The sequence below is a fragment of the Haliotis rufescens genome, unplaced genomic scaffold (genome assembly GCF_023055435.1).
Source record: "Haliotis rufescens isolate VD_foot unplaced genomic scaffold, xgHalRufe1.0.p SCAF_5, whole genome shotgun sequence".
Taxonomy (NCBI): Eukaryota; Metazoa; Mollusca; class Gastropoda; order Lepetellida; family Haliotidae; genus Haliotis; species Haliotis rufescens.
The window spans coordinates 22,772,660-22,788,416 of NW_025964223.1; the positions used below are offsets into that span (position 1 = coordinate 22,772,660).

The 15,757-nt window shown below is 38.3% G+C and overlaps 1 protein-coding gene across 1 annotated transcript in view; it reads left to right on the top strand.

Annotated features, from left to right (window-relative positions):
* Nucleotides 1-561: 561 nt before the first annotated feature.
* Nucleotides 562-15,757, top strand: part of LOC124111784 (phosphatidylinositol phosphatase PTPRQ-like) — a 97,535-nt gene continuing 82,339 nt past the window's right edge. The window contains exon 1 of the mRNA XM_048384543.1: nt 562-736. Coding sequence (XP_048240500.1) covers nt 683-736 — 54 coding nt within the window. The 5' untranslated portion in view covers nt 562-682. The remainder of the gene's footprint in view (nt 737-15,757) is intronic.

Sequence of the window (15,757 nt, forward strand, 5' to 3'; positions counted from 1 at the left end):
ATAGAAATATACTGGAAGAAACTTACCATATCGAGTTGTTCCTTTAAAAAAGAAACGGAACAATAATTCCTTTCACTAAAAAATGTTTAATGGGGAAAACCATAACGCATCACCTACTTAATCGATATCCCTTACAATTATTACCAAGTATCAAAGATGAACTTACTGTCATATCACATCATGCACATTTTTCTCATGATATTTACCATGTAATTTGATGCCTAATACGATGACTATGAACACAATACATTGTACCCTATGGACTGAATAAAAAACCACACCAAAACTCCAAAACATGTGGAAGAAGGAGGACGAGAATAATGCGCTGCAGATATGTTAATGCAATGAAACGTAACCCGGTGAAAACGATCAGTTAAATTTTATATCCATCATTAGCTCATCATTAATGTCACAAATGAACGTATAGTTGTTGGTGAATTACACTTGATGGAACTGACACGATTTGCTTTTGACCTCCAATGTTCAGTGCATATCACTTGTGCAGTGTTTGTGTTTGCTAGCTACGTTATTGAGCTTATCTCAAACTTTTGTCAGCTGGGGACGTCACTGGGCTGTAATATCTTGTCAACTTCACAATGAGGAAGTAAATTGCTACAAGCAATTGTGTGATCATGTAAGCAGCTAGCACCTCTCATTGGATGTACATGCCATCGTATCCAAAATGAATCTTGGATCAAGGTTCTGCCGCTTCCTGCTCCTCTTGTTGGCCTGTACGGTAGGTGTTTTATATGTTATCTCTGTGTCCAACTTCCAGTGTTTTAAACCAATCAACGTTATACGTGATCTTCTCCTCGGTATCTACAATTATCTCTGACAGCTGGTAACAATTCACACCTTTTGTGTTTACTGATTTGAATATAATACCATATTATGTTCCTTAATGTGCAAATATTACCATGGATGACAACTCACGTACTGAGAACTGTACTGACAAACAATCAAGTTAGATTGTCAAATATATCCTTGTGAAGAGGACCAAAGGTAACATGAACCTAATACTTGCTGTTCCTCTTGTATTGCTATTGCTAAGACTGATTTGTTAAACAATATTCACTCATTCACAATGAAGTTTGTTCTTACAAATGAAAAGTTTTTATTCATTAAACGTTTAATACAGAAACAACATGGTAGGAATGTCAAAGGTCATATTCATGAGTATCCAGCCAGTAACCCTTCCGAAACATTTCAAATTCTCTGATGCTAATTGTATAAGCTCTTTAGGTGTGTCATGAAACATACGTTTGACAATAAATATAGAATGTCCTTTACACCCCATGAACTACGGGTATGAGTGGCTGAGTGAAGGAGGTGAGGTGAAATGGGGTTTAACGTCGCGCTCAAGATTATTGCAACGTGCGTGCGTGGTTATTTGTTTGTGTGTGTGTTTGTGTGTGTGTGTGTGTGTGTGTGTGTGTGTGTGTGTGTGTGTTTTGGTGTTTGTGTGTGTGTGTGTGTGTGTGTGTGTGTGTGTGTGTGTGTGTGTGTGTGTGTGTGTGTGTGTGTGTGTGTGTGTGTGTGTGTTTGTACTAGTTGGGACTGATGCAGATTTATAGTGCTTGCCCACTGAGATACCATGCCGCAGTCTAACATGAATACCCCACTCAGACACAGTGAACTGACTCCGAGCCGATCAGTCCTTGTTTTAGCCATTTAATGCCGAGCGCCAGACAGGGTAACAAAAAGTACCATCTTTTCTCCGGGCAAACACTCTATCACTAGACCACGGAGGCGGTCAAAGGAGTGATGATACCAGGCGTTCGACAAAAGGTGAGCGTCAAAAGTTTTACTGAGTACTTGAATGTTGTAACTCTGATCAAATAACTTTTGAGTCCGGTTTAGACAGGTTTTAGGCTATATATTGCCTTTCAACTTAGAATAATAATGCATAAAAAATACACGTTTGCAGGATGTAATAAGCTACCTTTTAAACTTAGCATGTGCATTCCTAAAACAAAAGGGTTAAATAAATGGGTTTGGAACATGGGTGAAGCATAAATTAGGTACATTAGAACGTTTTGAAGTATATTTAAAAAGACTGATAATTTGTTAATTGATTAATTTTATATTCACTGTGTGTGTGTGTGTGTGTGTGTGTGTGTGTGTGTGTGTGTGTGTGTGTGTGTGTGCTACTTGTGCAAGCCGGAAGAATGCCGGGCTTAGCCCACTGATACCATACTGACTCCGAGCCGACCAGTCCTTGTTTTATCCCCTTAATGCAGAGCGCCAGGCTATATATCCAGTGATTGCGGTTTAACGTTACGTCCAATAGTATCACAGAAGTATTATGGCATGTCAGCTTATGTGGAAGAAACGTCCAAACTGATGCAGAACGTATATCTTCAAATGTGGTCAAATCCACTGGCACAGATGTGGTGTTAACAACCAAAGAATGCTGATCAGGTCGAGCTCACTGGGGTAGAATTCTGGCACAGTTACGGGACGCAACGACACAGCAAACTGTAAAACATGCGTTAGACTGTTGACATGCAAGACATGTATAGCTCTACAGGTGTTCAGGAATGTGTTTAAATCTCACAAGGAATACACATTTTTGTGATTTCTATTTAAATACGTTTTGTGCACAAGCACATGAAATGACACATCGTCTCACAGTCTAAACACCGCATGTACACAAAATTTAAAACATATCGACAATCTAAACATGTCTACAACAAAATTAATATCATTTACTATCACGTCAAATACCGACAGAATGTATAAAATAATTTGATATAGGTTTTACAATAGGTCAGATCAATACAATTATGCTTCACATTCCCAAGTTCTGAGATATCACAACTATGACACACACACACGCACGCACGCACGCACGCACGCACGCACGCACGCACGCACGCACAGTTGATATTATTATTATTTTTATTATTATTATTATGCACAATGTTTCTGGTAACAATGTTTCCAAAATTCCTTCACAACCACATGGTATATTGATTGGATACAGCGAAGGAAAATGCCTCCCAAAAAGTGTATGACAAAAAATGAAAAATTGCATCCATTAGGCATGGTTGAAAATGGCCAATCACTGAATGCAGTTGCCCGAGACTGGAAAATATAGAAATATGATATCCCGACTTATGGAACCATATCGCCAAACGTATTGGGTTAATAATAAGAAGAATACTTCCATGCAGAATCGATATTGCGTTGAGGAACAAATTCATTTCTTGTTGTTCTCTGGCGTTGAGGTTTTATATTTACTTGAACTTGATCGAAATGTATGCTGGTGTACTGAAGTTTCTACGCAAAAAAGATTTGGGCCGAGAAATTAAAAAAACAACCCCCACTGTGTTGCAAAACGAACATATTTCTTAAACGCTTTAGTTTTTTTATAAGTAGCTCTGGACGTACATACACCAGACGTAATTCAAAATTAACATCGATTAAAATCAGTATGTACGCTATCGTGTCACTGGATTTTCATGTCCATCGATTATTTGATTGTCTGGTTTGTTCACAGTAATAAGTGATAATAAGACACTTAGTTTTTTATGCAAATCGGTAGGGCATGACCTGTTTACCCTTTCAGCGACAACCCGATGTCATTGCTGATTTTATGTGATCCATTCATATGAGTTTAACTATCATTTTGCCTTTTGCACCAAATTGAATGGGCATATAATCAAGACTGGATATTCTCTGGCGTTGACGCTTTATTTTTATAGTGTAGCTTGAGATGTACCTGTCCTGTTCTACAACGTAGATTTCCTCGATTGATTTTGATGTCTCTTTTTGATGCATTGCCATTGACAAATGTCATGCATCGATAGTTCGATCAGTTCTTACACACCTGCATGTATGTGTTTATTTTAGTTAAGGCATCACTGGTTAGTCTTTGAAGCATGATTATGATGCAGCCAAACAATCAGTAAGTACCTTTTGAGAATTGAGGACATAGGCCCACATACATATAACAATTAAACAAATAATAAATATAGTTATGTCACTCTACATAATTTTAAACATTATTTATAAAAGAGTTTCATCTTTCAAAATCATGATTAATATACATGCATATTAATTTGATTCGTTCGGGATACTTTGGACATAGGCTACATTCCCTCTAAACTACAGCATAAGGTGTTTGTGGTGCAATTTCTAATACGTTTTGTAAGCCAGCATGTCTATTTTCTCTCAGTGCTATTGTTTCCCCAAATTTCAGATGCATATAAAAGAATCGGACTAATCTGATAATCAAACAATTTAAAGGATACTTCAGGTGCAGTAATACCTATTTTCTTGTAGTTGTTACTAACTGAAATAAAGCCCTTTTGGCATGGAAAGGTAGATCAGTAACAGCTTTACATAAACTAAACTTACAAGTGAAGACTAATCCAGATATTTATAAATATTAACATTAACCGTTCTGTGTGACATTTTGCAAAGGTGATGTCCTGTTTCGATTAAACGTATGGGATGTATGGGAACCACATCTAAACTGGACTGATGTGACACGAAATATATGCAAGCGTATTTCTGTAAAGTAGCCTTCAGTTCAGATGATGCCGTCCACATTTGCAAGTAGGCATCTTTTAGTGTTTCCTGTATTGCTAATATTTGGATTTGGACTGAAATAATCATTCCAAAGGTAACCAAAGTTATGAAGTAATTCCTTTATATCATGAAACCTATTGTATTCACCTTGTTTGTTTTCAAATCACAATATTATATTATAAGATTTCCTTGCAGTTGGGAGCATAGTTCATGGCATTTTTAAATATGTCATTATATGCGAGCGTATATATATATATATATATAGAAACACGGGACACGTCAATACATACCATAGCATAATTTGAAGTACTTGCCATTGTCCCAAGAAATCTTCAAATGTCTGCACCATAAAGCAACATGGGGTTTATTTTGTCGTCAATGTTCTGTAAACAATTCTGATTGAAATAGCCTTGACATTATTTATGGCCTTCGTGATACAAAGAAGAACCTCTGAACCATTTACACACATGGCGATTTGATATTCATCTAAATAATTTTAATCAGTGCAAATGCAAAATATTTCCTTGATCATAATGTGTAAGTATAATGTGTGTTGGCAGGTATGACTGGACCTTTTTAAAACTCTTTTTCAAAATACTTTGGGAAACGCTCAATGTTAATGTTAAACCTTACTGCTGCCAGGTTTTAAGACAGTGGCTCACTACAGCTGTATGTGACACTTAGGAGATAAACATACTGTGTTTTCAATGCAGAGCTAGGTTACCTGTAGATTTAACCGCGCTGTCTCCATTCAACCGTGACTAAATAAAACGCGAACTCTTTGGTGCTTGCAAATATTTTGAGTGAAGCGGCATAGGTTGAGTTCAGTGTTTTGAGTGTGTTGTCGATGTGGATTACGGGTTCACCGACAACAGTCTTTAAAACAAAATATCGCGCTGTGTAAGCTCAGGCGGTTTCTTTGCACCGTAATACTTCACTCGAACATGTGACAGGCATTGACAGCATATAAGCACGGCAACCTGGAAAAGCTAACATAAGGTGGGCAACCCTAAAGAAAACTTAGCTAGCTTTGAAAAGCTTTCGTTCTACACCGAACGTCACCATTATGACGTCATATCGCTCATTGTGACGCAAAAGATGTGACGTCACAGACGTATATAGAAAAGCGCCATATTCCAAGCTCTCTGTTGTCCACAAAATTTAAAATACACTCTCTTTGTTGATTTCTATCGTTTTTTTCTGCACGAAATGTATTGCCCTACACCCTTTGAAGTTTGTAGTAACGGTTACTTTGCAATTTGTAAGCTATAATTGTAGGTATAATTATTTAAATACGCCTACCGACAATAACTGAAAAAAACTTCTATTCTATGAATATTAGGTTGCGCGGTGATGCGGCCGTCCAACCAGCTGTTTTGATCAAGGGGGGTGGGTTTATTGTGATTTAATAGCCTCTGATTGACCAATCAGAATCGAGTAATTTCCAAATTCATGGTAGAATTGGGTTTAACAACTTTTTGATCGGTAATGTATATATTACGGCGTGTCAGTTTACAGCGGGGTGACTGTCGAAAGGGATGGAATATAGGCGTTGTCACATACACACTGTACAGATGTCAAACTGCTGATACCACGTTTTACTTTGTGAAACCCAAATCACAAGGACGGCGCCCTGGACAACACCGAGGATTAGATCCAGGGCGTAAAAGGGGTTGAACCCATTAACAGCGAACCCCACCAACAAGCAGTTTGGACAAATGGTGCTACACAAATGATGTTTGAGTATCGCTTTAAGGACTGTGGTCATCATTTTGTAAACAGACACATATCGTGTCCTGAAAACCTGGTTGTTCCAACTCCAAAAATACAACTTACGAGTAAGAGCGATTTGAAATTTGTAATGCTTGTATTTTTGGATGCTATTCCATCTCAAATGTGTTTGATACTTTCACAATCAAAATATGAAACGTCCGAACCTGGTCAGTCTGTAGGTCAAGTGGAATGAAATGTCATACATGTTGGGTCATATACCAAACGTCAATAATTGCAAAACAAACAAATATATATTTGGATCTAAACCACAGACTTGATTTCATTCGCTTTCTTTTGATTTCAGATACAAACATTCAGCGATGGACAGAATCATGTTACACCTACTGGAAGTATGTTAAACCTTTCCTGATCAATACTGTTTTAAAGCGGGAGGTCAACTTCTGTTTATGTTTGCTCAATTCCGCATTGAACAATGTGTCACCTTAGCATGTGAGAAATGTTAAAGTGATGCAAGCCTTAGACGTGGTGTAATTGGTGAAATCCACGAGCATAGGTGTGTTGCTGATAGGACCATCACTATCCTTTACATTAAAAAATTCTTAAACAATACTGGCCTACCTGGTACAATGTAATACGACAATGACATGACCAATGGCATTTCAATTAATTACTTCGAAATACACACACACAAAAACACACACACACACACGTGCACCTCCACCTTACATGAAATATGTCAGGAGCTGTCAACTGGTATTGTTATGATAAATTAGATTGTGTGCTCATCATATATGCACAGTATCATTATGGACCAGTCTCATATATACTCTTCAAAAGAGTACGGAGTACTCAGAAATTACTTCCAAACTTCCAAATGTTTAACCTTGTAAGATATATCAGTTTCTAGTAATAGATATTTTATAATAATGAACGAATTAGGAACCCGATACAACCAGTAGTGAAGTATGACATCATGTCATGACCACCAACGATCTTGAAGGACGATAGTAGTAAGATGGGAAATTTCAAAGTTTTGTGATCAGTAGTTCGTTATACCTCCACGATTTGACAACAATTCATTCACTCGACGAGGCATACTGCGTATGAGTCCCCCAATATCGATTTGAGGGAGTCTGTTCCACCTACTGTGGCAGCGCCAGGTACAGTTCATCCAAAGTGGTTGGCGGCCCATGGCGTTGGCACACACGTTTTGCCATTGAACAACCGTGTTCAACGTGGGAATGGTCTGGGCTCATTGTTGGTCATGGATGTTGTGCTGCTGAGAATGGACGTTGTCGTACGGAAAAAAACACACGTCAAACCACATTCTTTGCAAACGGACAAGAAAGGATGCCAGTAGCATTGGATTGTCCCGATGACCCTTCCTTACGCAATATGGAGTGGGGTTAACTCAGTCACAGTGATGCCGCCCAAGAGATAACTGATCAACCACGAAATCTGTCAAGAGATCTCAGGTTGACATAGTCGTGACGTTCATTTCGACATCGCAAGACACGACCACCTAATCAAGAAAGTGCAAAGTGAATCGGGACTCATCTGAAATATGACCCGTGGCCGTCGAGCATGGAGCTGCATGTAGACGATTTTTAATCACCTGACCCGAAAATCGTACTCCAGTAGCCTGATGAAAGTTTGCAGCCATTTGAACTCGATTTCGTTGATCCTGGTTTCGAATTAATCGATCATGTACAATTGTCATTGACATGGGACAGCCTGAACGTGGTCGATCGTCATTGTTTTTGGTTGTTGGTACCTGTTCCACAGTCTAATAATCACAGACTGTGAAACATTGAACGTATTGGCCACTGCACTCTGACATCTGTCAGTTTTCAGCGTGCCAATACCCGATACCCTTCCACTCCTACACTAACTACACAATAGCTGTATTCTGTCTGACAGAAACCTATTCTAACCCGGATCTTCACGTGTTTCTATTTCAGAACACGCACATTTAAGTAAAACATATATTAGTGCCACAAATCTAAAAGATGCAAGTAATGGTGTTTATAACGACTGCCTGGTAGGTAATGTAACTCGCAATGCAGCATGCTCCCAAACATATACACCTGTTAATGTCAATATTTTGTTTTGCAGTTCCATCACCGCCAAAGGAGTTGCAGGCCTTTGTGAACAGCTCGTCAAGTGTGACCCTGTGCTGGACCCCTGCCGACCACCAGGACGAACCCACTACCTATTACATTAAAGTAGGGGAGGCGACCAGCCTAAACTCACATACCTTCAAAGAGAAGGAGTATGTCACTGTCAGTGGTATGTCTTTTATTGAAGATAGTTTGCTCTTATCACAAAATGACAAGACAATTGTTTTTATCCTACCTCGATCACGAAAATTATTTGTTAACATTGAAAGACTGCCGAGGTTTGAAATATGACAAATATGTATCGATGCTAAAAAGAGTGCTGAACATGTTTATTGATCGTTGATACAGAGATTGAACGAGTAGGCTGAATCTTTGAATCCGGCGTGTAACGTTAATGGAAAAGGAAAGCAAAAGGGACAGCTCTCGATAGTTGATGTTAAGCATTTGCAATCTGGTCAGAGTATTGGCACACTGAGGGGCACTGACAGCATATCTCAAGCCATAAGCAATTAGAAAGTACCCATAATGTCTGTTTTCATGTGGCACTTACCGGATTCAGTATTTATGCATGGACCTGTCAACCATCGGTAATTACCTTCCTGTTATCAGATCTTAGGAATATCTTCATTCCTTTGACTAATCCATGCCCAGATGTTTATATTCCAGCCAATATTCTAACTATAAATTGTCGTACATATATTTTGTTTACCTTGTTCAAAATATATATGAATTAGTCTGTAACCGGAACAAAAACGTGACTTAGCATGCACGTACTTGAGCATCATGTAAAACACATCTGGTATTTGATAACTGCATGCAGGTAGGGTTGACACATGTTTGTCTACTTTATATTCATACCTTATTTTACATCAGGTTTTTATAACACATCCGTCTTGATTGAGGGTCTCCGGAGTTACTGGAACTACACCTTCAACATCACAGCAGCTACTCCTGTTGGCAACTCAAGTGTCTTGTCTCTGGAAGGAAATGTCCGGACAAATGAATCAGGTATAATAATTGCATAATTCTTGCCAAACCGTACCGATGCTCCTGAGTTTTACCAAAATGATAAACGTCTGAAACTATACCACTTTTGTATCCTTCCATAACCAAACTGAAATGCTGTCCAGAGAGATCCACAGCTTTTTTAGTATAAATTCTATTTCATAATTAATACTAATAGAGTTGAAATTAAGTTTCCTTTTAACATACTGCATAACTCAATGTACTGTCACTGCAACTGATATATAATTACACCACTTATTTAGGTAACATTATTTAATAGCAAATAGGGATCTATTTCCGACAGAATACATAACAGTTAACGCACCAGCCCATGTTTATTGTTTTGTTATCACTTTTTGACAATGATTCATAACCTAATGATTATGAAAAAGTCGGAACCGAACAATCGACTCTGTTTTTAGCAGATGTTATATTATTACTGTTATCAATTAAGAGCGTGTTTCATTCATAGCTCCTGGAAAGGTAGAAAATCTTCACATCGCTCAGATTCCAGACAACTGCACGAGTGTTGAAGTCTTCTTCTCTTGTCCCAAAGAAACAGAAAGACACGGCGACATACAATATTACATACTGTCGCATAATGCTCAGGTATGTAAATATGTGCTTACGACAGATAACAGATAATATATTTACATATACTACATACACACCCACACACATTGTTGGTAATTGTGATGTATTTCACACACACACACACACACACACACACACACACACACACACACACACACACACACACACACACACACACACACACACACACACACACACACACACACACACACACACACACACATACACACTTACACGCAGTGTCATGATGTTGCATAACGGGTGACTTGTACCTTACTTTCTTATGCCCGGCAGTTTATAGACACATCTAGGGAGGAAGGTTTCTGAATAGGATTGATATTCGTGATGAGTACATGTGCATTGAAAATAATTTATATTGTGTGTGATTATTCTGTTACATTTTGACAGGGAGAATATAACCACAACGTGACAGAAAATCCCCAAGGATTAAACATTTCAGCTGAACCTGAGTTGAACTGTAACTACTCACGGGTTGTACCCGTCACAGCACAAGTAGACTACAGGTTCTCGGTGAGTTAGGGTAAACTGTGTGTACAAAGAAGGTTCACTGTTGTATGTTCTCGTATGCAAATCATCCCGTTCCCCTTTAATACTTTTATAACCCCTATGAACTTAGCACTAAATATCTCAGAAGATTCCATACACTTCTCTTGTAAACAAAGCAAAACTACATTCCGTCGACACTGGATAGAAGGACACCACATGGGTACTTGATAATTGTTGCACTTGTTTAGATGTACATATGTGAAGGGTGGCATCATAATGAAGCTCAGAAACCAATCTATCAGAAAAAAAGATAGTTAAATCCTAAGCTATATACCCGCTTGGAGGACGGGTACTGGTTGTTTATGATATGTATTTCAAGTTAAGTGAACACTACATTATCCTCTTCAATTTCAGGTTGTAGCATATGATTCCTTTGCTGGGGATGTAGCAAATGTCAGCTTCAGTATCAGCTTTTCTATATAATTCATGTGAGGCACTCTCAGAGTAAAACGCGTTGTACGTATTCCTTAACTTACATCCACTACAAACTAAGTGACAAACTTGTTTTGATTTCAGGTTCACGCATTCAACAAATACAATGGAACCGTTTCCGAAAAGAATTATACCACGCTTACTGGAGGTAAGTTAAACTGTTCTAAAAATGTGTCATATGTAAATATTACACCCTGTTCAAACTTGTTTTTAAAGTGAAAGGTCAACTTATGTTTACGTTTGTTCAATTAGTGCACTGAGTGAGTGAGTTTGTCCGAACTCTGCTTTGAGTACATACCGGATATCCAATTGTAGTCATTGCATTATAAAACAATATGAAACGAATGAGACATTTTGTTCATAGGTCCATGTCTTATATGTGCATAACACAAATACTTACGTTTCCCTAGAGTCTGGTCCCGTGGCTAGTTTGGATGTATCGAATACAACGGCACATTCCATCACTGTTCGGTGGACCAAGCCATCACTTCCAAATGGCAACATCCTTGGGTATCTGATAAACGTTACATCCGGCGACAAACCTGACAGAGTTATAAATGTAACCTGTGACCAGTCTACGGAAGACGTGAGCATAACCACTGGTTACTCTTCCTCGTTTTCTGATCACAACATGATGTGAATGCTCCATTCATTCTGCCTTAATGGAAATACATGTACATGTATATCAGTTTTTTTATTGGTTACTAACTCACGTTTGCCATCGACAATAAAATGCATGAGAGAGAATGAAAGCGTACAATTATCCACAGTAACAGTAGAATTGCTATGATTCCGTCTGTGGATACTTCTATATGTGTAATTTCATGTTACAGAGAAAGCACGAATGTAAAGCAGTTGACACTTCAAATACGAATAGTGCCGCTGTTGTCAACCAAGACGGAAATAAGCAATATGACTACAATATTACAGCCTTACAGTCTTATACTGACTACACAATAGTAATATCCTGTGTTAACATAAACGGAACAGGAGAGGAGAGAAACATCTCTGCTCAAACAAAAATGACTGGTAAGTGTGATGAAGTTAATGTTATTTCTACTGACACTGACGATACCTTGATTCTGATTGGTAAAACTATGTTAACATCAGGTATCTACTTCAAGAGAACTCGAAGAAGTGTATGTATGGCTTTGGCAGTAACATACTGTCAGATTTTATCGATAGCACGGAGATGGAATAAGCAGGTTTGGCTCAGACGATTTCCTCGAGTCTCCATGCATAAGCTGGCATCAGTTTATAATTCAGGATCTTTGACAGAGTTACATCTTTTGATACTGGCTTCTGCGACGTCACTGCTATCTCTGTTGTAACCTTCCCAGCCAGCCTGATGTGAAGTTCAAACCAAGACTGCCCCCGCCTTACTGTTATTGAGTTTCAGCAAGTTGGCTGATATATGTGACTTTACCTTTCACGCCATCGAGACTGGTTGTTCTCTGGCGTTGACGTTTTCTATATATTTTGAAAGATTGTCCTTGGTGCTGAAGCTCACAGCATTTTCAATTACTTTAGATGAAAATGAATCTTTTGAGAAGTGTCTGTACGACAGTCTGCTTGAACATCTGTGGGAACTGGCCACTCATCAAGCTTTTGTTAAAAATACTTGTTATTGTCGGACAGACAGATAGATAGATAGATAGATAGAGAGAGAGATAGAGAGATAGATAGATAGATAGATAGATAGATAGATAGATCTTTTACAAGGAGTGACGTTTATAGCGAGAGCCTATTGTGTACAAGCTATAACCTTCAATATACCCAACCTGTCAATATTTTGTTTTTGTAGTTCCATCACCGCCAAAGGGGTTTAGGGCCTTTGTGAACAGCTCGTCAAGTGTGACCCTGTTCTGGACCCCTGCCGTCCATCATGACGGACCCACTACCTACTACATTACAGTAGGGGAAGAGACGGGCCTGAACTCACATACCTTCCAAGAGAAAGAGTATGTCACTGTCAGTGGTATGTCTTTTTAATGTACGATTGCAGTTTGTTCTTACCATGAAATGACAAGACATATACGTGTGTTTAAATAATGTATACAATTTCTTCAAGTAACATTACCACATACTTGCAGCTTGTAGGGTTGTTTTTCTAAACTTTCTAAAAAATGACTGAACATTTATCGTTGATACCAACATTAAATGAGTCACTGTCCCAGTTACTCTAAATCTCTATATCAGCATTTTATTTGTATTTTGAATGATGTTGTGAAAACCTTAGGGATCTCGGTTATTGCCACATGTAATTCAATTATAAGTAGCAGTTGTAAAAAAGAAATGTCTTAGGTAGCGTACATGTAGTTACGACTAATCTATTGCTTGATTACTTTTACCCCGAAGAATATAACCAGGTTCATGAGTCAGGAATGTTGTATAAATACCTTTATTGGATGTCTAAATGATATGAACACAACATTGAACTAGAATTAACAAGTGGTCAACAAATAGAAAGTCTTGGTTTTGCACATTTGGTTTTATTTCAACATTACGTCCATGTACACTATATTACATCGGAAGTTACAAGAAAACGCATGTATAATTTCACTTCGGATTGAATCGACTCTGCACAACATCTAAAGATTTAAGTGATAACACTGTCCTGCTATACAACTTATAGCACAACCCTTGCACCAACATTTATGAGATTCTTAGTCCAGATTAGGTGAGGGGTTGCTACCTCATGATCAGAATCCGGTACACATGCGAGCTTCCTGATACAATTGAAGAGGAAATGCATTTGATTGTTAAGATCCTAAACTGAGGGGTGTGTAATTCAGTCGCCTAAAATATGCAAACATTTAATTTGTCCACATATCTGTCTAGACGTAGGTGAGGTGCCGACTTGGTATACAAAATGACGAAGGCGAAAGCTCAGACATATTTAAGTTCGATTCTATTATTGCCTGTTTGTCGTATAATATTTTTATAAGTACTTTGTTTCAGAAATAAATGTTAAAATTGAAATTAATGAAGGATGGTTGCTCACTCACCACCAACAATATTGTGATGGAAGTGAAAGTTAATGTGACTTCCTGAAATCCTACAGCTAGCATCATAGCACATGTGACCCCCAAAAGTGGGCAGATCTAGAGCACTCTTTGCAAATCGCCAGAAACATTGATTGGAATGTACTTGTGACACGGAAGATTGAAGGGCATCAGCAGATAGACGACTAGTGTTGATTAGTAAACCATGTAACTCGAGTTATTTGTAGGGGACTAGTCTGATAGAATGTTACTAAATTTGACACTGACCCCACATCGGACACCGCTGCAGCCAGAACATTGTAATTTGTGTATCGTTGTGGCAACGCAGTGTGTTCATCGACTTTACTAACTGGGTGTTTGTGGTTGTTAACGGTTTGACATATTTCTTTTCATAATTTGTGAATTTAATGACTCGTGCCATTTAGATATATGTATGACAGCATCTCCCAAACCATAAACAATTACAAAGTATTTATGATGTCCATTTACATGTGACAAATATCGCGTTCAGTTTTAATGCTCGGTCCTATACTGTTTACTTTGTTCCTGAAATAGTTTGCAGCCATAACGTAAATGTAACTTAGCATGCATTAAAATGGACATTTTGTATTGAACATTTGTCATCATCATATAAAACATATCTGTTCAATGATAACTATGCGCGGGTGGGATTGATAAAGATTTCTCTACATTATGTTCAAACCGTATTACACTTCAGGTTTTAATAATACATCGGTCTTGGTTGAGGGTCTCCGGAGTTACTGGAAGTACACCTTCAACATCACAGCAGCTACTCCAGTTGGCAACTCAAGTGTCGTGTCTCTGAACGGAACTGACAGGACAGACGAGTCAGGTTTGTTTTGTTTGTTTTAAACATATCTTATTGACATATATGGTCAACGGGATTGGGCAAAGGTTATCCAACTCAGGTGGTCCTTTCCCTAATGCATAGGTAAGGACATTGATTATACAAATAAATACACATATACATGTTTACTAGTATACATACATACATGTATACATACATACATACATACATACATACACGCACGCACGCACGCACGCACGCACGCACGCACGCACATACATACATACATACATACATACATACATACATACATACGCATATATATATATATATATATATATATATAGGGAAGCTACTCTAAACCTAGCCTATGAGACGTCACGACCACGGTCAGACGTTGTTGACAGTCTGTCCAGTCATAACGTTACTAAGTGCAGTCAGTACACACAGCGACAAAACGAAACAAGGTAACAATTCAAACATATTTCGGACAAATCCAACTATTTTAATTTGTGGAAAAGGTTCCAAGCCGCAGAAGTCTACAAGCACAGATATGGCTACTGATCTTGCTTGGTTAGGACCAGTGTCCTCGCAAAATATTTCGCAATTTATATCTTCAAAGTTGCCCAAACTGGTAAAACGCCTTAGCTACCGTAACGTCACAGTCAGACACTGGTTTTCAGTATATTAGACTGTTCTTTTGTTAATGATATCAATTATCCATGTAGTTTATCCAGAATCCCGAGGGTTCATTCTGACTCGATCGCCGAATGACGAGGGCGACGCCATGTTTGTTTATAAACAGTAAAAGTAGTCCCTGCTTGACCTAAGAAATTTGCATCTCTATCCGCATATGACCCCAAAGGATATCGCTTTTATCCGTTGGCTTTATCCTGCCGAGAAACCTACCCGTTATATGATAAATATGTATACCAGTATGTTTACACTTACATATA